This window comes from Mugil cephalus, chromosome 1, assembly GCF_022458985.1.
Source record: "Mugil cephalus isolate CIBA_MC_2020 chromosome 1, CIBA_Mcephalus_1.1, whole genome shotgun sequence".
NCBI lineage: Eukaryota > Metazoa > Chordata > Actinopteri > Mugiliformes > Mugilidae > Mugil > Mugil cephalus.
The window spans coordinates 37857029-37878227 of record NC_061770.1 but is presented as its reverse complement, the minus strand read 5'-3'; the positions used below and the strand labels follow the sequence as shown (position 1 = coordinate 37878227).

Here is a 21199-nt window from a genome sequence, read left to right as displayed (position 1 = left end):
AAAAATATATATAGATACATAAAAGTGTGTCTTCTGACAACAAGTCTTCTGATTTATTTCACCTCTGCTGCATGTTACCTTAACAAAAGAGCGCAGGTAGTGTTCCAGTCCTTCCTCGTGACATCTGGACACTATGTGTATGATCACACTGAAGGCAGAGAGCAGGTAAACAGGCAACACTGTCAACACCTTGATCACAGGAATATGTTAATAAATGAGGTGGTTTTGTTTTTCCAAAAAGTGAAAAAACTGACCGCAGAGAGTTGACAGCAATCTCGTGAGCTTCTTTGGTGGCTGCCGTTAGCACCTCAAACAGCTGCATCAGCACGGTGGGTAGGAAGGTGATGATGACATGAGTCTCCATGGCATGCAGGCACTGTGGGGAGGACGGGGGAGGGGAGGGGAGAGACAGAAAAGATAAGGGAGACTCAATTTACCACAGTTTATTACGTGGAGACTTTAAGGTTTAATAAAAGTGTTGGACCCTATGATGATATCAGAGAAGTCACTTTATAATTTTATCCTGCTGCAGCTTCACATAAAACTTGTGAGCTTTTAACAACGGCATAAAAAATAAATGAATAAACAACTGAAAGAAGACGACTGTATCATTATGTTCTGGTTCCTCAAGATTATCTTAAAGCCAAAACTTAGAATTCAGTTTTCTACTGGCACACTAACGAGTGTTTCACTTAAAGATACCACTTAAATATGATGCGAATTTAGTTTTTTTTTTTTTAAAAAAGCTAAGAAAGGTCTGATGATCTCTTTCAGGACAATTCATCTGATGGAAGAGTGTAGATTTTTTTTTGTTACAAGAACAAAATCTGAACTGTTGGTTCTAGTTGGTAAAGAAACGAAGAAGGTCTTAGGACTGAACCTTGCGGAACACCAAATATGATGGGTGAAATTTTGGTTGTGAACTAATTTTATTGCAATTTAATTTTTAATATTCCATATATACATATATATATATATATATAAATATATACATTTTTATTTTCACATTTTATTTTAATTGTTTATTTCATTTTGTTTATATATATACATCTGTTATGTATCATAACAGGGAAATTTCCCAGTTTGGGATTAATGAAATATCTATCTATCTTTTAATTCACTTTTAATTCAAAAGGATGGCTATTGTCTAAAACTGTGACATGATCATATTATCAGCGGCTTGTCTTACCACAGAAGCCCTAAGTGGCCATGTGTTCACATATTATTTTTTTCCATTTTCCCGTGATAACAAGTTAATTTCCTCTGAATTGTCGAGATCTGGAGTTAATTATCTCGTTGTTGTTTTCTCAATATGTGACCTGTCATGTTGACTGAAGGATGCTCTCAACACTATAATGTAGTAAAATGATAACATAATGTAATAAATCTTTAATGTTTGCTACATAACGCTTACATTCCATTAAATCTCGAGAAAACAAAGCTTTGTTTCCCCAAAATAACAAGATAAATAACTCAACATCTTGAGAAAACAGAGGAAATTAACTCATTATCATGGCAAAACAGAGATAATAATAAATATGAATGCATGGTTGCTTACGTAGTGTATAGAAAGTTTAATAATAATATTTATGGAGACTGTTGCATATATCTTTTAAAATCTCTTAAATTCTATATAATCTTCTATCTGGGCACTTTTTTTAGTTTAGTTTAGTTTAGTTTTTATCTATTTATTCTATTATTGACTACTGATTATTGATTCCACGGTGTTCCTTGGCATTTTACTTAGTCCATATATTCTACTTTTATCTGTTCCTATCGTAGGTAATAAAACTGTCCCGAATCCGAATACCTTCAGGTATTTGATGAGCTCGGCTTGGTTGCCCTCCGATGTCGTCCTCATCAGTTGGCAGTGCTGGAAAAACTTGTGTAGATGAAGATCCTGCGGGAGACAACGTAACATCAGCGTCATCCACTCAGAGTCACATACTCACAGTCTGTGACTATGCGGAGATCAACGTACCTGAGGATATATCGTTGATGCAACATGACTCCTCACTTTGAACAGCGTCTTGGAATTTTCCACCCACTTGATGTCTGGTTGAGACTGTTCAAATAACACGACAGATTCATTTTGTAGACATCTTTGCTGGAATTAAAAATAAATAAATAAATAAAATAGATTTTATTATTGGTTCTTACCTTCCTGGTGTCCTGACACAGGTATCCAGCAGGAAGGTTGGCTGCTACAGGCAACTGGAGCTTCAGAGACTGCATCCTCTCGTGTTTTAGCAAAGGCATCCAGGAGTAGCCCACTGAGACATGATGATGAAAGAAGACTTTCAGCAAGCTGACGTTTAAGGAGCTAAACAAAATATATATATATATATTTGTACATATTTCTCATCAGCCTCACCCACTGACTCCACTCCATCTTTCTTCTTGCTGCTGGACTTGCTGCTGGACTCACAGCTGATGTGGTAAAACGTGAAGAGGATGTGGTGTTTCTCGTGCACGTGAACCGGCAGCTCGATCTTAACCTGCGGTTAAAGGCACAGGTCATCATCACACACCGGTCAGGCATAACATCATGACCACCTTACTGATATTGCGTAGGTCTCCCTTGTTGCCTCCAAAACAGCTGAGACCATTAGAGAATGGACATGGGCCGTCTGAGGTCATACAAGGTCCAAACTCTTCCCACTAGAACGCTGAATTATCACAAGATGATGATGTTATTTACTTATCCTGTCAGTGGTTTTAAATTTGTGGCTGATCGTATCTTATTGGTATTTATTGGTCAAACCCATTGTAGCCACCAGATGGCAGCAGAAGCACACAAATGTTTTTTTTTTGTTGTTTTTTTTTTCTTCTTTCCCCTGTGACTTGTCACATGCTGAGTTCATCACAGGAAATGACACATTATAAAGAGACACTATGGTGAGTTATCACTAGCACAGACTAGTACAGCTGTAGCTCCCAGCAAAAAAGTGCATCAGGAATGCCACGAATGATGACTTATGACACGAATCACTGACAAAATTTTCCTCTCTTGGCCAACAGCGCCTGGCGTGAAATGTTTTCAGAGAACAACTTCATTGTTGTTTTAATTATCCGCCGTGCGTCTGCAAGCTGAAGCATGCGGAGGTAAATCCCACAGTGCGCGCTCTTGTGCGTTCCTGCGGGCGTATATGAGGGCGCTTAAGATCCTAATCCGTTTGATAGCGAGACCATATGGACCCCCCCCTCTCCGCCTCTACTCTCCCCTTCGTACCCTCTTCTTCTCCTTGGCTGTAACTGTTTGAGATCGCCGCCTGATCTCGCCTGAACAGATTTATGGGATTATCTCAGTGCTGCTGAGGAATTTTAGCACTGAACACGAGAGGTGGCCAATTAAATAAATGTCCTAGCTTCACCCTTTACATCTAAAACTCTGAAACAAAGACGGCAGTCCAACCTCATCGTAGAACTCCGGGCTCTGGTTGTGATGCAGGACGGCCGCGTAGGTGCTGCCCGTGAAGAGAGAGTCGCCCGGCTTTCCGTAGATGCACTGAAAGGCAAGAAAAAAAACACATGAGTCGTCAAAAGTGCGAGGACGTTTGATGTCGGGCGGCACGGACGTGAGTAAGTCCTCAGCAATCTGAGGTCAGGAGCGATACTTGGAGAAATGACGGGGCGAGGAGCGTGGGAGTCTGCGGGCGACAATTTAGACAAAAAAACAAAGAAAGAAAACTGGAAAGGCTTGGATTATAAAAAGCAGTGGGTTCTGACTAGACACGGGTGACAAACTATGTGGGTTTTCAGGCCTCGCACAGTAATGCTGAGAGTCATCTCTGAATATCCGCTGTTTAACCTCCTGAGACCCTGCGTCCTCATATGGGGACGTTAAGTTTTAAGGCTTGTGAAGGAGTGTCAGTGTAGTAACATGATAGCGGCTGTTTCATCGGGTTCATTCTGCAGGACCAAAGTGGACAAAGCCTCATCATCATTGATGTTACTGTTAGCTAGGAGCTAGCAGCCAACAAGAAGACACCAGCTAACTAGCCTAGCCAACAGCAGAAGGCAAGAAGTGATGGGACATAGAACTGCACTTCAACCAACACATCTCCCCTCTGCCAAGATCCGAAGTAAAACACTAGAAGATGGCAGCTAACTAGTCTAGCCAACAGCAGTAGGCAGTGTGTGGCAGCACATCGTTTGGGTTTAAAAGTGGATAAAGTTATTTACGCTTATTAACTTTTCCAGTTTGATATAATGTGCAAATTTAACAAATTATGTCAATAGTAACGATAATTAGCAAACGGTAAAACCGTTTATAGTCGTGTTTCTGCTCAGCTCTGCTCAGGTATTAAAATAAATACTGATAAATAAAGTTTGTTACACTTTGCCGACTTTTGGTATTTGAATAGATTAGTATTAAATGCAACATGATAATAATAATAATGTATATTTATAAATAGCACTAGGAGTTTAAAATAGACCTGTCCCTACTTAATCTCTCAGTCAGTCTGGAGGCCCTTGGCCTGAAAAACGTTGAAGACACCTGATATACGGTGATAATCCACATATATGGATTTTTTTTTTCCAGTTCAAAGATGATTATTAGTTTTTATACTTCTTAGGGCCCAATAATCCCAAATACCTTGGAGAAATGAAAAATGTATTCCAAACAAAAGCGTTCGTCTCACTTTTCATACGCTGCATGCCGTACACTGCAAAAACAGCTTTACTAGAGAGAAGCAAAATATTCTTATATTTGATCAAATCATCTTAAATTAAGAAAAAAAAAACTGTCATTGGGTTTAGCTCTTTTTTTGCTTGACAAAAACTCTTAAAATAAGCACAAAGTTCTTGTCTCTGAACCAAATACACAACGTATTCCTTTGCTTTCTTGAAGCTCCTTTTTTTGCAGCGTATATTGTGTTAATCCATTCTGTGTGAGACCATAGAGAATAAAAACGTGTGGGAAAAACATGCGAGACCAAGCATGAGCGGGTCTGGATGTTCCTAATGAGGGTCGACAAAGGAGGAGAGGAACATCCAGACCTGCTCCGATGGCTCCACTAATTTGGATGCTAACAATGGCGGTCATCTCTAATGAGCGATAATGAGCAGAGCTGGTCGGTGGAGGGACGGAGTGGGAGACGGACTGATGGGAGCCCGGATCAGGAAGGAAAAAAGATATTTATATATATATATATATATATATATATATATATATATATATATATATATATATATATATATATATATATGAGGGCTAGACGAGCCCAGATAATGGAAGAGGCTCAGAGAGAGGTTTAAATTCCCAGCTCTGGCCGATTTCAGCCGAGATCTTTCTGTGGTAGATCAGAAGGTAGGGTGCTGCAGGTGGTGCACGGCCGGGGGAAAACAACACGTTCAGAAACCTTCAGAAAAAAAGATGAGAGTCACGATATGTCGACTCTGGATGGGGGTGGAGGCCTCAGATCGTATCTGTCCCATTAGAAAACCAACACTGAGCTCTTTCTCTGGCTTTTTAATCCAAATTCCAGGTGAGCGCGCACATAAAATCATTTTGTTTGTTTACTTTTAAATTTACAACCTCTGGGAAGTTTCTGCTTCTTCCAACTTTCATGTTCCCGCTCTCAAGTACTTTCTCCCGGATAGATGTGTATCTTAAATAAAAACCCAGAGCCTCACTGTGCTTCCGCCACCTCTGATTAAATCTTTCATGAGAGGTGGGTCCCGCTCTCCTATTTGTAAACAGCTTTCTGCCTCACTGTGCTCCGAGCATTGTTTGACACATTCCGTGGTCGGGCCCGTGCCTCCGTTTGTGTAACGAGGCCGAGATATAACACGCTCTGACCTCTCGCTGATCTGTCTGTGTGTGTGTCTGTGTGTGTCTGTGTGTGTGTGTCTGGGGCCGTCTTAATCAAGGGCATCGGGCGTAAATGTTTTGACGGTCGCAGTCAAAGAATTTCTGTCTGCCCTCCCTCCCCTTCCCTCTCCTTCCCCGTTCCCTCGCTGACTGTGGAGAAGTGAAAAGGAAAGCGATGCACGGTGCTTTGATGACTGTTTCCAACCTCAAATATCTGACATGTGTGGCCAGAGAGAGAAAGAGTGACCATTCATTATCTTCTCTTTCCAGCTGTAATAACCGGTTTCTGCAGGAGTTTCCTCTCCGTCCCTCTAAGGCCCCTTCGGCTGAACACCGACTTTTGAGAAACGCAATAGAACGTTTATCAAAATTCGTCTCTCGGGACGCTAGTGTACATGCTTTCATTCAATCGTCTCTGGGTCATTCACATGGAGGAGCTTCTTCTAATCCACTGAGAATAAATCACTCCAACCAGACATTTTTATTATCTACCTACTTCTTCTCACCACTTACTACTTTAAATTGAGTATAATATCTAGTTATGTTCTGCTATTTCATACAGAAAACCAACATTTTTTTCCCCATTGTGATATGAATTTTTAATATATGGATTTGATTACACAGGGTTAGGAACGCTGCGCCGTGAGACACTGTTTCAGACTGGACTGCTTTCCATGTAGTGCTTCTAAACACACATGGTGCGACTGCGTCGGGTTTAAAAAATTAAGCGGCAGAACAGAGCCAAAAAAAGATGCGGTGTCATGTGTTTTTTTGTTTGTTTGTTTGTTTTAAGGGTGACGACACGTCCCAGATTTCTGGGGACAGTCCCCGTTTTCAGTGACCTGTCCCCCGGCTAAAACTGTCCCCGAAAATGTCCCCGAGTTTAGCTTTTTATGAATGAGAAACAAAAATGTTGCACGCAGATTATAATTATTACGGTAACTGGACATTACAGACATAGCTGTTTAAATATGTCAACATAAATGAAATTGCAATTATCCCTGTTTCTTCATTTCATCTTGACAACATTTAATTCTTTTTTTTTTATCTCTGAGCTGTAAATGTCCTCGGATTTCCACATCAGCAGGTAGTGCTAACACGGAACCGCGCAATCCTGTTTATTCTACAATATATCTACATTATTCCACAATATTTACTCATCGTCACAGCAAAATAGTCCATCCTCAGTCAATCTACTGCATTAATTCCTCTCTCAGCCAGTAGAAAATGTTGTGAACGCGTGATTATGCACGAAAAAAAAATGTCATAATATAGATTTTTGTTCAAATTGCCCAGCCCCTCATATAATAAGGTATTAATATCACGTTTAACATTGGGTGAGAGGCTACACAGGGAGCTTTTTTTAAACACTTTTCATGTTTTGACCCAAAATAGTTCTGAAATTGAATTCCTACCTCCTAATTAAATCATGTTCATATACTGTGGGTTAATGTCACGTGAAAGACGGAGAAACGTCTGAATGAGATAAAGGAAGAAGAGGAAAAAATGCAAACAAAAACTTTAAATTCATTCTTGAGATTTGTTTAAACAACTGATTTTTGCTTCCTTCACATTTCTGTCCCTTATGGGCAACTGGTAATGACCTAAAGCATGACAAAAAAATAAAAACGAGTCTGTTTAACCCCTGTCAACCCATGTTCAAGATGTGTATCCAAATAGTCATTAATAAGAAATATAAATGTCAATGAGTGAGTCTTTAGACCCACGAAATATGAAAAGAAAAAAAAAAACCTCAATGCATATTAAGCCCGTGAAGACGTCGATAAGCCCCGCCCCCGCTGGTTCACGTGTACCGCTGTGTTTTTATTTGCGGCCATATTGGTTTCCTGCCGGCTGCCTCATTTTTGCTGAGGTGTCCATGGTGATGGCAGAGGGAAAAGGCACTTCCGGAAAGGGGCGTGGCCATCAGCAGCTCATTAGCATTTAAAGGAACATGCACTGAGGAAGCTCATTTTGGAACAGGTGCAGAAATTTCACAGCAGGGTAGGATGAACTGAACGGTGTGTGCTGATAACTGCACACTCTGGGGGGCGTGTTAAATTAAAAAGCCTTATAATACCTAAAATTTAAAATCTGATGACTTCAGATTAACTACAAGTAATAAAAGATTCCTAAAAATATTTAATAAATGTATTCTTCCCCACTTATTTTTTTAAATATTTAGATATTATCAAAAACTAAATACAGCGTATTGAACTCACCTTTAAAGGGGCTGCACCTTCTTCATCTGAATCTCGGAACTGGATGCAGACTGCGATGTTTCTAGCCTGCCGGACGAGGAGGCCGAGGTCAATAATAATCAATGAGAGCGTCGGTCACATTCTCAGCAGGCAGCGATGACGAAGAGGCCGTTCTAACCCACCTTAGTGAAGGTCTTCTGGTTGTCGTACTTGAGCTGCAGCGGGTAGATGTAGAGCTGGTTCTTGTAGGAGGTGAAGGGGTAGTTGTACTTGGCCTCCTCGGGGAGGAACTCCTCGACCTCCACCGAAACCCGCTCGCAGCCGTCCTCGAAGGGCTTGACGGGGACGTAGGAGGACGTCACTGTATCTGAGGCGTTAAAACGTAGGACGGTTCAGTTTGCAAACGCCCAAAGTGCTTGCCTGTGCAAGCTCACTTAATAATAATGATTAAAAGAAGAGCTGAGACCGTGCAAATAAATAAATGCACGAGGCTTTGGGTCACACACAGAAAGCTGTAGTAACATCTTATTTCCAATTATCTCAACAGCTTCCTGGCAAGACTTATATAGATTTATATTCCGCTGATGGAAAATGTTGTGGTCTCCACAACCCAAAATGCTTCCTAACTCACGTACTGTGAGGGTGTTGACTATTCAGTTCACTTATAAGAGCGTCTAAACTGTCTCAATATGCTACACTCACGATTACTGATGTGAGGATAAACAGGAGCATTAATAACGCTTGTTCCGCAGATCATTAGATCGGAAACATGCAGCTTTCAGGTGATAAAGTCTAGATAAAGTCACCAATGGAACTGAAGACGCACAAGACGTTACAGTTTCTTGAAGTGCATCAGGAATGCACAGGTCAAAACTGCATGTTACAGGAAATACAAAGGAGAGAAAAAGCTAGAAACAAAGAATACGGTGCAGAAGCCTTCCAGTTATACGTAAATGAATTAAAAAAATAACATACTTGAGAAATCAGGTGGCACACACTCAATGGTGACGTTCAGCTGTCCAGGGATGGTCTGGAGTTTGTTCTTCTCAGGTCTGCGACAGGAACATATGCACAATAAGAAAACGTAAAAAGTAATCGCCTATATTTATTTAAGCCATCACCTGCGTGGGGGAAAAAAAAAATGTGCCAAAGTTGTGCCACAGTGGACCAGCGCTGGCACGTATGCAAAACCAAGATAAACAAAGAGTTGGAGGGCAAACACGAATTTCCACAGAAGTGTTTTGTGCAACTGTAGCTAAGCAGATTAAATAGAAAAAGGGTGGTGGTGACTCACTTCCTGATTTCAGCCAGCAGCTTGAATATGTCATCGGTGGAGATTTTGCCGCTGTCCTGGCGATAGAGAGGCGAGAACTTGCCGTCCATGTCCAAGCTGCCCTGAGCGTCTTTGAACACCTGCCTGAAATCAGATCACGCATAGTACACATTGGCACATTGGCACAGTGATTTTTGGCTGATTAAGACACCCACATAATGCGACTGGAAATCAATTTTCCCGGCATGTATACGTCTTAATAGGAGTTAAACTGGACAACGCATGTGCGCTAGTTCTGAAATTGAATTCCTACCTCCTATTCCGCGCCACAACTGCTGCATGACTCCGGAACAAGAAAAATACTATGGACAAACCCATCGTGACGTCCCCCATTGGAATCTGAACCTCACAAATTAAGCCTGAGGTAGGGGGAGCCCGCGGTCGCCATGTTGGATCTGAGTGTTGGACACTTGGATTCTCCAAATATGGACATGGGGGTCGTGTTGCACCAAACTCCCCGCTACCTATTGGCTCAAGCTACCACCTGTCACTCAAAGTGGGAATTATGCAGAATTTTAAACTTTCATAAAAATAAATAAATGAATGAGTGAAATAAACCACTGACATGAAAATAACTTTTTGTACCAGGCTGTAAACATGTTTAATAATGCGGTACAGTTGTTTTTTTTAACATGGGGGTCTATGGGGATTTGCTCCCTTTTGGAGCCTCAAGTGGCCACTCGATGAACTGCAGCTTTTTGCACTTTGAGTTGAACCCATACATTTGTATAGCAGGCGCAAAAAGCTTTAAGAAGTTTTGTCCTGAAAAAAATAAATAAATAAATAAAAACCCAGCTTTTATCAATTTGTCAGAAAAATAAAAAGGGTAAAAAAAAAACGCTAAGTTGCTCTGCTTTGATAACCACCGCTAAAACTGCTAAAACTGCTAAAGTCTCTTCCACTTCGACCTGTTGTCCAACCAATTATAAAACCCCACATCAACATCCCTAACGACTACGTCATCTGGAAGCGCTGGAAACTCCTACACCGGTAGAAGAACCACCTGAGGGATAGCGCCATCTTATCTGCACTGTAAGTAGCGCGCACATTACGTACGAGATTAAATAAGCTGAACTATTATCAATCTTATTGTTGTCTTAAATGTCGGTCTGCTGCATGAGCAACATCAGTTGTTTATTATATGATGTAACAGGTCAACCAGAAAGGGGGCCGTATTAACCCATTACAAAGACACATATCGCCACCTAGTGTGGAGGAGGAGGACATGTTCCCGTCAGTTATTCGATTTTCTGCGTTGCATGTAAACTGAGACAAGGTAAACACACTGACAGCAAGATGGCTCTGGGTTTGAAGACCGGCAGGAGCCTTTTTGTGCAAAGTTTGGACGTTATCCCTGTTGCCTACATGGGTTTTCATCCTCCCACATCCTTAAGACATCCATGTTAGGTTTAATGTTGATTCTAAAGGTTGTGTGAATCTGAATGGCTGTTTGTCTCCCTGTGATAGAGCGGTGATACAGTGCGCCCCGCCCCTAGCCTAATAACACAACAACAATATCATCCACTCATAATAGGAAGCATGTGTGAAACTTTACACATTAGAAATTAAAAGACACTGATGTTTCAAAGCTGAGTGAGTTACAGCTCGTTTCAAAGATGAGTCCAAACGCATTTATTACAGGGTGATCCTTTGACTCTTGAATTATTCTCGTCTTACTTGGCAGCCCAGGCGAAAGGCATCCTGTACTGGCCCAAGCGCTGGCACGTCTGCTTGGCAGATTTGAGCACCTTCTGAGCCGTCTGCAGAGTCATGGGAGGAGACAAGAAGGAAATGTTGAGGATAAATCAATGTTAAGTCACTAGCAGTCGCTGAATGAGGTGCAACAGTGAACTAGCATATGATATAATAAGTTACTTGCAGTTGCCATAAATGGGTATGATATGCAGAATGATAAATGAACATTAAACAAGAGCCAGCAGGTTCAGGGGCAGGGACAGCTGCCTCTTCACACTGAAAGAATTTGACTGGCAAAGCAGTGGGCTTTTATTGTGAAGCTGATACAGGAACTGCCACGAAACAAGACATCGTTGTAATTTAGTGATGACGGATCGGTTGGAAATATTGCAGAAGGAGCAGCCACAGTGAGCTGTTACATGAGGAGCTGCACACCACCGCCGAGATAAGTAACTTTGACTGTGACGTCCTGTTTGCTTTTATTTAGCTTTCGTTCAGATAACGTTTGCTCACGATTAACGGTGGAGAAGACCCTGAAGATGCCCCACTTTAAATGAGGTGAAAATTAAAAGCACCTTGTTGATATCCGAGGCCTTCATGTACGGCTCGGCACAGTGAGTGATGCCGTTCTGTAGCACCTTCTCCACACGGGCCACCAGAAAGATATCGGCATGGGGGTTGGTCACTGAAAAGATGCCCTGCGGGAGAAAAGAGGAGGGCAGTTAGTGTGAGGAAGTGGTGTTTTTAGTATTGAACAAAATTAAATAACAGCTAGCGAGGATCGATATCATCGATTTCCTTTCCGATCCGATACTAAGTAAAATTCAGGCTGGTATCGGTGATACCGATCCGATACTGATACTTTAACATGAGGTGGTTCACAAGGTTTGTTGTGTTGCCACAACTCAGTAGTTTAGTCGCTCTCCACTGTGTTAGTACTTTCCCTCGAATGACTCAAGTATCGAAAGTATCGGCATTTTTATTTGAGAATCGATTTTAGAGCAGTAAAATCGACCTGGTATCGGAAGTATCGATATTTCAGTATCAATCCGCACGTTGCTAGTTTGACAGTTTGATTTGGAGTGGATTATTACAACCCGGCTTGCAGGAGATTGTCCAGTGGGACTATGAAAAGACCATCTGGAGATAAACAGGAAATCAGCAGCAGTTTTCACTCTTACATTCATCCCCCTGCTTCTCTACGAGGCGAGTGGGGAGGGGGAAGTGGCCGACGCTAGCTGAAGCTATACAGGAAAACCGCACGGGGCTCACATCTACTTTTGGTCTCATAAGACAGGGCCGTGTTTAACACTGAAGCGACATATAAACTAAACTGTAAATGCAAAAAAAAAAAAAAAGAAGGCAACTACACAGATGCTTCTTGGAACAGGAAACTAAAATCTAAACAGAAGCGAGAAGAAGAAGGAGAAAATCTTGTAAAATCAACCCCAGTGCCACCGTATTAACCCTGCATGCCCTCTCTGACATGACCCCGTGCACTGGTCTTTTTTAGTGTTCGTTAACCACACACGGCTTCTTCTGGTTTCAGTCTGACATTATGTTTTGATGCTTACATCATCACCGTCTTACGCTGTGGTTAGCATAGCTTGTAAATGCAGCATTATGTTGTTGTAGAGGAGGCTGTAAAGGCTTATTCTTTAGCAAACTATCATCCCACCACAAAATCACAAAAAGCTCCTCAGACAGATGGGTTTTATTTGTGGATTGCGTAACCAGCTGGCGGAGAGGCCGAGGCCTTTCCCGAGGAGAGCTACTCCCGGAGCAATAGAGGACTCCTGTGTCCTTGGACCACACCCAACGTTACCTAAATTAAACTGTGGTGTGCGAGGCTATAACAGCACGCTAATCACAGAGGTAGAACCTGCAGACAGACGCCGACCGGGCGTCGTACTTCTTCTTCTTCTTCTGCTCTGAGTGATTCATCTTCTCGAGTTAAATCTGCTTCTGTTTTCAATCTGTCGCTGTGGTCCGATCACGCGTCTCGTCACGGGAACAGAACAGAAAGTGAGCATCCCCCCCGAGCGAAGGATCATAAAACTCACTGCCGCTAATTTACGCCAGGCACCGGTCCAGCTGAGCGATCTGATCGCATTAATGGGCCGAGCGACGGACGCGCCGTGTCTCCGCTGAGCTCATAGCACCTGCAGGAGTTTGCACGAAGCCAGAACACGGTTAAAAAAATAAAAAATAAAAAAATAGGAGCGATGAGACAAGAGCCTTATAAAAAAAGCTGGCAACCCGTAGCGGTTGTGCAATGACGTGCGAATGCAAAGCTCAGCATCTGGAAAAACTACAAAGGTATGAAAAGGGAGAGCGAAGAACTTTCAGATTTAAAGGGAGGGATAAATTAAACAGGAGCTACAGCTGCAATCAGAGCAAGCCGAGATGTCTAAAAGCACGTTTGTGGGTTAATAATTGTGTCTTATGGGAATTCGTATTTATTCTCATGCTTAATCTGACTTTGTGTCCGAAGCCACTAACAGCGAAAGGCATTTCTGAGGCCCATCACACACACGCATTTCCTCTTTGTTGTTTCAGTAGAGGCTACTTCCTGTGTTTCAAGTGCACGTGGTTTCTTCTCTGTGTGCGTTCACCTGTAGCTCAAGCACTTTAACTTTAACTGGGTGGAATAGCAACAAGCTCAGGTTTAAATGATAGTTTTAATTCAAAATTTAAGAGAATCTTGTCATAGGTAAGGACAGAGTCAGGATGAATAGGGTAAAAACTTTTAACCAATAGATATCACCATGAAACTTCTCCCTTTGGTTACTTACATGGATATAATATTTGTTTGTTTTACAAGTTTTGTGTGAATTTATATTTAAATATGCAAATGAGGAGTTATCTACTTAAATATGCACTAATTTGCATACAGAACAGAAATCTGAATAATGGCTGAAGTGAGGTTCAAAATTCTTGTTTCATTTTGTTAACATTTAAAAACAGTTAAATTTACTGGTATTTACAGAGGGAATTTTGTATATCACTTTTTATCACTTCTTAAATCAAAAAATACTGTCAACAGTCCAAAAAAACAAACAAAAAAAAACTAATTTCGTGATGTTTTAGGAGTAAAATGTTGTATAAATCCCTTCGGTAAATATCTCCTGAATGTAATTAGGAATACATCTGGAAAGTTTGGTGTGTGTAAGTGCTACTGAAGTGGAGATTTCTGCCTCAGAGTAGCAGAAAAATTCATTTTAAAGTTTTACATTGTAAAATCATGTAAATTACTGTTGGAAACCACTATGTGCCAAGATCACATCTACTCAAATCCTTTAAAACATATCATATAATCACATCAGCATCAAAATATCAATAAATTCACTGAAACATGAATGCTGATCCATTGCCGACCGTCTCCACCTTTGTCTCTTTTTACCAAAGACAATTTACAGCATTTCTAATCGTCCCTCTCAGATCAGTGCATCCTAGTCCTGGTCCTGGGGGGAACAAAGACCTGCATGTTTTAGATGTTTCCTGCTCCAACGCACCTGATTCAAATGAGCGGCTCGTTATCAGGCCGCTGCAGAGCTTGATCATTTGAATCAGGTGTGGTGGAGGAGGAAACATGCAGAGCAGTGTTCCCTTCAGGACCAGGACTGGGAAACACTGCTCTCAGATAAACACAGACCGGCAGAAAACCTGGTCACGTGACACATTTGAACCAATCACGTTGTCAGAAATAAACACCAGCCGATGAGAGTGAGAGTTTAGCTTGGGATCAGCCTTTCTACTTGGACGATTGGCGGCAAATACAAAGGATATGACCATATTTGGGTCTGACGGACTTTTGCAGGAGAGACAGAGCTTCACAACAGTAGCTCATATGCTGGTAGAAAGATGACATTTAGTCAATTTAGGAGTAAATTAGAGAAAAAATTTGGACAAAGTGTAGTGAAATAAACACATAAATGTGCATTTTAACTATTTTTTTTAAAACTAGTTTGACATGTTTGACAAGACATGTTAATGAAGCTGCATCTCAAAGCTTGAATCAGCCAATATTTGCCGTATCCAGCGAAAGGACAAAAAGTTGAATAAGAAGCAGAAAAGAAGAAGAAGAAGAAAACCGAGGACGACCAAAGTGCAGCCTGAGCTAATAGATTCAGTATTTCCTTCATGGGTCCTAATTGAACACCAGGGTAAAGAGCTCAACAAAGTCACGAACAGCAGAACCCACATCAGCAAAACCTCTAACCCCAACAGGATGACAGCGCTGCCAGATCTCTGTCTCTCATGAGCCAGATACAGTCACTTTTGTTTCTGAATGAGTTGATCGTGCAGTCCTGGAAATACAACACAGCTTCTCTGGTGTTTTTTTGGAGACAAGAGAGGTTACGTGTCTACCTACTGTAAGCGATCACCAACTCTTTTACATCTCTGTGTAGTTTTGTTTTGATCTAATCCGCCTTTATCTCATCAAAATGTGTGAACAACTGTCTGTAGCTTTGAATGAGCACACAATGATTTGCACATTTCGCAAAAGAGCACATGTTGTTCTGAACATATGACCGAGCCGTGAATCAGGCTGCACAATGTGCTCTGTGATTCAACGAAAGCCACAACCTCACGTTTCCACAGACACGTTCCTACCTGCGTGGGGAAGCGCAGCAGAGCCTCCGACACCCTCTGGAGGACGGGCAGGCCGTTCCCTTTCCCCGAGTCTCCGTTCACCATGCCTCCTCCTCCTCCTGACCCGCCGTCGGATGAGTCAGACGACGGGGAGAGCTGCCCCGCGGCGTCCGTCTGCAGCATCTCCCTGACGCAAGGCGGGTTGAGGTCGACGTGGAAGTCGGCGGAGATTTTGCAGCTCTTGGAGACGTCGAAGAGGGCGAGGCTGATGAAGAAGGGCTCCACCTTTGGGGTGCAGCGCAGAGAAAGGATTCATCAGTGGGTTGCTAGGTTACCAAAAATGGCGGAGGCGGAGCTTGTTTGAACTTCACGTGAAGTTTTATAACAGGAGATTAATCTGAGGGGTCAGGAGAGGAGCAACGGGAGACCTTTTTTTATCTAGTATTTCATTAATTTTTGATGAGATTATGGGATTATTGGGACATTTACTGAAATGAAACCACGAGAAAATAAATCCCAACCGATGAATCTGTTCATCAGCTCATGACTATATTTTTGTATGAAGCTGAAGAAAGTTGCAAACCGGTGCTTTAATTTTAACAGTTTTGTATCTTAAAAGCTTCTTATATCATAGGTCTTCAACGGGGGGTCTGCCACCCCTAGGGGATCCGCGGAGGTACTGCAAGGGGGGTCGCAAAATCTTTGGTTGATTTGACATTTTTTATACATTTTTATTTTTTATTTTTCCCCCATAAATTTAAAGAGAGTCTTTTCAGTCGACGTGTTTAACCCTCATGCCCCAATAAGGACAAACGTGTCCGTTTTATTTATATTTTTTTTGATAACTTAGTCGTACTTCTGCTTTTTGCTATGATATTTGGCAAAGGTGTGTATTTATTTATTTGTTTGATTTTGATATTTCAACATCAAATCCTATCATGTTCCGTTTTTACACTGTGTAAACTAAATTGTTGCCATAAGGGATAAAAGTTTCCTCTTCAAAAACACCCCTAAAAATAGCATGTAAATATTGTTTTCTACTTCTTTTTTTTACATGAATCTTGGTATATGAATCACAAACACCAAAAGTTTGATTAATTTCTGACTTTTAACCTTTTACGTGCCAGTGTTTGTGATGGCAACCATTTTTTTCACTCATAGTAATGTGTCCTCCCAAAAACACAACATTTATCTATTTTAAAACAAGTCATTTGCACAAAAAAACGGATACCGTTTCAGCCTAAAAGCCTTAAAAGCGAGTAGCTGCCTTTTGATGGCCCACCCCCTCCCAACCTTTTCTTAAACTGTGGAAGGAAAGAAGGGAACGCTCCTTCCAGACCACAATCATGAGTCAGTTCATTTTGTTTCATTCTCCAGCTCCTCTAATGCAGGAAGACGAGGAGGAGAAGGTCTAACTCTGAGTTTTATGACTACACCAATAAACTCTGACTAAGCTCTCACGTGTTCCCAAGACTTGCTGGGTCATGCTATCAGTAGCTTTTCATTCATCACATAGGAAGTATTTTTCCATAATCCTAAATCCATGTTTAGTTAAAGCTATGACATTTAGTGCTCTTGAACAAATGAGCTGAAAGTATAAGACAAGAAGACGTAGCAACAATACGAGGAGGTTCTTCTGGCCGGGTTACATCTATTACTTCAGCTCGGCCCGCATTAATTATGAAGGCATTTTATTTGGGGCAGGGCAGAAGAGGGTGGAGGGTCTGTGGTGTGAAAAGGAAAGCTGTGTATTGTGGTTGAATAAACCTAAATGGATGCAGACTAAGAACTTCAGAAAGGTCTCTCCCTGTTGGCTCGTTAATAAATGTGTGATTGCGTTTCAAGGACAGACTTTTAGTGGCCGACCCAGATCTGTGTTTAGTTTAATATTTAATATACAGTGAAGCTAGTGAACAGTACAAGAAGGGACAAAGTCGTCTCTACTGGGAACATTTTAGTCTTCAACAGGGGGTCCCCGACCCCTATGGGGTCCGTGAAGGCACCTCAGGGTGGGGGTTGCAAAATTTTTGGTTGATGAGACATTTTTTATACATTTTTTTTAAAAAAATTTCCCACTCAAATTTAAATTTCTTTAATTACGTCCAGCATATTTCAGTAAAGGGATAGATTAATATATAGAACACATGTAGTAGGTAGAGGGTCTCTACTTTAATCTCTACGTTGAAGACCCCTGTTCTAGGACACCATGAAGGACAACAGACACCTCCTGGACAACATGTCCGTCTGTACCTTAGAGGTTTAACTTATTTGTCCCGTTACAGTACAGAGTAAATGTCCACAGTGTAAATCTAACTTGGTTATTTAAGCTTGGCACAGTGACTGTCAATATTTAAATTTTTTCTTATCTGGTTTTCTTTTTTTAAATAGCTTGTTTTTTTTGCACTGTTTCCCAGCGCTATGACACCTAAACTTCCCCTTCCTCTTATCTGTCTTTATTGTGCTGTAAAATATCTTTCCTTACCTCATCTTCTCATTTAAAATATTTATTTATTTACTTGAAATCAGCCAGAAAATCTAGTTTTAACATGAAAGTTCACTCTGTTTAAGCTTAATTCAAGGGTCTTCAACAATTTTCAGGACCAAAACTGATGGAAAGATTAAGTAGGGACCCTCTACCTACTATATGTGTTCTTTATTAAACTAGTGCTATTTATTAATATACTTTATTATTATCATTTAGCATTGAATATTAATCTTTTCCTTATCCCTTTACTAAAGTATGTTGGATTTTTTAAAAAAATGTATAAAAAATGCCTCATCAACCAAAGATTTTATGACCCCCACCCTGCAGTGCCTTCCCCCCGTTGAAGACCTCTGTCTTAAATTAAACCATCTTAATGTTATATTCTTGCATTTTATCCTCTGGAGCTGATTTATTGTTGTTGCTTTTCTTTCTTGTTTTTTAAGACATAAGCATCCGCCTGCGCATTAAAAAAAAGTTTACGGTATTTGAATTACCATAACTCACTGATGGACAAAATTCAAAGTGTGGCTGAACACTGGGAAGAGAGAGGAAGAGAGAGCTGTTTGGAGATATTTGTTGGTAAAAATTAAGTTAGTTCTACCCTTGGTCTTCCAGACAAAAGCACAACTTCCCAGCGTTCAAACACACTTTGAATTTTGTCAATGGCGCAAACTACTGTGAGTTACGGTAATTCAAATGCAGCGCGCTTTTAACGAATTGCTGCCGATCCGTTCGGTTTAAAAGCTAAGTTGAAAGAGTGAAATAAAGGCCTTAAGGTAGCGACATACATTGGTGAGGACTCCGTCGCCCTTCTCGTTGACGCAGCCCTGCAGGCTGAAGGTCAGGTCGTGGCAGCTGACCACGATGCGTCGGCCGAAGCGCTCCTCAAACGGCTTCACGTCTGGCTCGATGCCCGAGAAGTCCAGCCTCTGGATATCAAACAGGACAAGACAAAACAAAAAAAAAAACATTGATCCAGCAGCAGAGAGGAGAGGGGATGAGGCGGAGAAGGAAACAGTGTAAACGGTTGAAGGGAGGAGAGATCAAAGCGTCTGAATCAATAGTGAAATAAATAAATCATAAGAAGAATCTGCTCTACCTGTGTTTCAGGATCCAGAGAGAACAGCTTCTGTCTGCCTTCGTTCCTGTTCATCTTATTGAGCTGGTCCGTCTCCCTGGTGTACTGCAGAGAGAGTATATTTATCCAGTCATGCATTTTTCCTTTTAATTTTACATCCAGCCCCTTCATGTAATACATTTTAACCTCTGAAGCTCTTGTAGCTTTTGTAAAAAACACTTATTTTTAGCTTTGGGAATTTGGTCACAAAGAGAAAACAGAGCCTTATATGGAGCCCTGTGGCTCCAGCATTTACAGTAATAACTGCATTTAAGTGTTTAAACATGGCTTTTATTAAACTGGTGTCCAGGATTTGAGATTTTTCTTTTTGTGAGTGCCATGGTGTGTGAATTTGAGGTAATTTCTTCTCATAATTTCAGCTCATCATGAAAAGTTTATACATTGAAAACTCTAAAAAAAAAAAAAAAAAAGTCCTATTTTCCACAATGTTTTTTTTTTAATAATCCTTTTATAGAGAGGAGCAAGCCTCCCAATAAAGCAATTTAACAATTGCTTATAAAACTTTTTATAATATATAATTATTTTATAAGATTTTTACTTTACTATATTTGTACTTTTTTTTTAAATGATTTTATTTCATTATTATTATTTTTTATTTTTTACCTTCACTTTTTTTGCTGTTGCTGGTTCTTAATATTTATTTTTTTTTTTTTTATTTTTTTTTTATTTATTTATTCATTTATTTTTATGTGCAACTCAGCTGCTTTGACCGAACACTTTCCCCTGTGGATGAACAAAGTCTGTCTAAGTCTAACTCAACAGTTGACCCAATGTGTCTAAACTCTCATATTTCTGGTGCATTTTCTGGTTTAACGTGCAATATGATACATCACAAAGTGGGTACATGAAATTAAATTAGCGTCTTCAGACACTGAAGTTATTGTTTCTGGTTTTTTTGATGCGACGTCTAATCCGGAGCAGCGACAGGGCTTGAGAGGCTCTTTTTTTCTCCCCCGTCCGTCCTCTCGTCTCCTCCCACACTAATGAGAGGAGGCAGCGATCGCCATGGCAACCACTGAGTCGGCACGTGATTGGCTGATCGGAGGCCTCCTTTCTCCATCCTCGTATATTCTGTTAGCTGCATTTTAACTTTTTCACGTGAAGTAAACTCAAACCAACGCAGACACAGAGGGAGACTGATAAGCAGTGAACAGAGCGAAGGGAATCCAGCGGAGACGAACAGACGAAAACCCTCAGGTCTCTGTAAGAGGCCTAATACGTCTCCTATTCCCTCTCCTCCTCCTCCTCCTCCTCCTCCAGACAGAGAGGGATCTTTTGCGCGGAGATGGAAAAGCTGTTCTGAGTCGAGTGGCCCAGAGCAAACAGAGACGGAGACGGGCTTTGTTGTCGGAGTGTAGCTCTGGGTTCATGAAGAGTGTCTGTGGAATAGACGCTGCGAGCTCTCAGGCTTAGGAGACGGCGGGTTTTTACAAAAGAGACGCTTCTTTTAAGGCTCGTCCCTCGTGGAGACTATTGTTTTGAGGGAGAGATTACTGTATATATATGTTCTGCTACAAAGGTTTTCATGAAATTCTTCTGTTACATGGAGACGGCTTCTTTCATTTGATTAGTGGTTTCTGTATTAAGACGAAAAATAAATAAATAAAACTCATACATACATTATTACATCAGTTATGTTGTCTTCATGTCTATTTTAAATATTTAGTAATTTATTTATTCATTTATTTTATGATAATGATTTTATTTATTTTATTTTATTCAATTTTATTTTTACACCTTACACCTATATTTCTTCCACTGTCCACATTGTACATTTTTTACTGTTATATCCTATTGTATTTTACCGCATTTATTTCATTATTTTATTTTTATTTATTAATTTATTTTATTTAGTTTTATTTTAATCATTTTTTTACACCTTATGTACCTTATTTTTCTTTTACTGTCCACATTGTGCTCATTTTACGATTAT

General features: G+C 40.7%; 1 protein-coding gene across 3 annotated transcripts in view; it reads right to left on the bottom strand.

Moving 5' to 3' along the window:
• dock11 (dedicator of cytokinesis 11) overlaps positions 1–21199 on the bottom strand; it is an 81968-nt gene that overhangs the window by 43945 nt on the left and 16824 nt on the right. For all 3 annotated transcript variants that reach the window (XM_047584301.1, XM_047584284.1, XM_047584292.1), the window contains exons 10-25: positions 19228–19311; positions 18917–19057; positions 15665–15928; positions 11623–11745; positions 11030–11112; positions 9314–9436; positions 8995–9071; positions 8202–8386; positions 8041–8106; positions 3416–3508; positions 2375–2498; positions 2161–2273; positions 1982–2065; positions 1811–1900; positions 255–376; positions 79–148 (exon numbers count right to left, since the gene is read on the bottom strand). In XM_047584301.1, the coding sequence (XP_047440257.1) occupies positions 79–148; positions 255–376; positions 1811–1900; positions 1982–2065; positions 2161–2273; positions 2375–2498; positions 3416–3508; positions 8041–8106; positions 8202–8386; positions 8995–9071; positions 9314–9436; positions 11030–11112; positions 11623–11745; positions 15665–15928; positions 18917–19057; positions 19228–19311 (1842 nt within the window). The remainder of the gene's footprint in view (positions 1–78; positions 149–254; positions 377–1810; positions 1901–1981; positions 2066–2160; positions 2274–2374; positions 2499–3415; positions 3509–8040; positions 8107–8201; positions 8387–8994; positions 9072–9313; positions 9437–11029; positions 11113–11622; positions 11746–15664; positions 15929–18916; positions 19058–19227; positions 19312–21199) is intronic.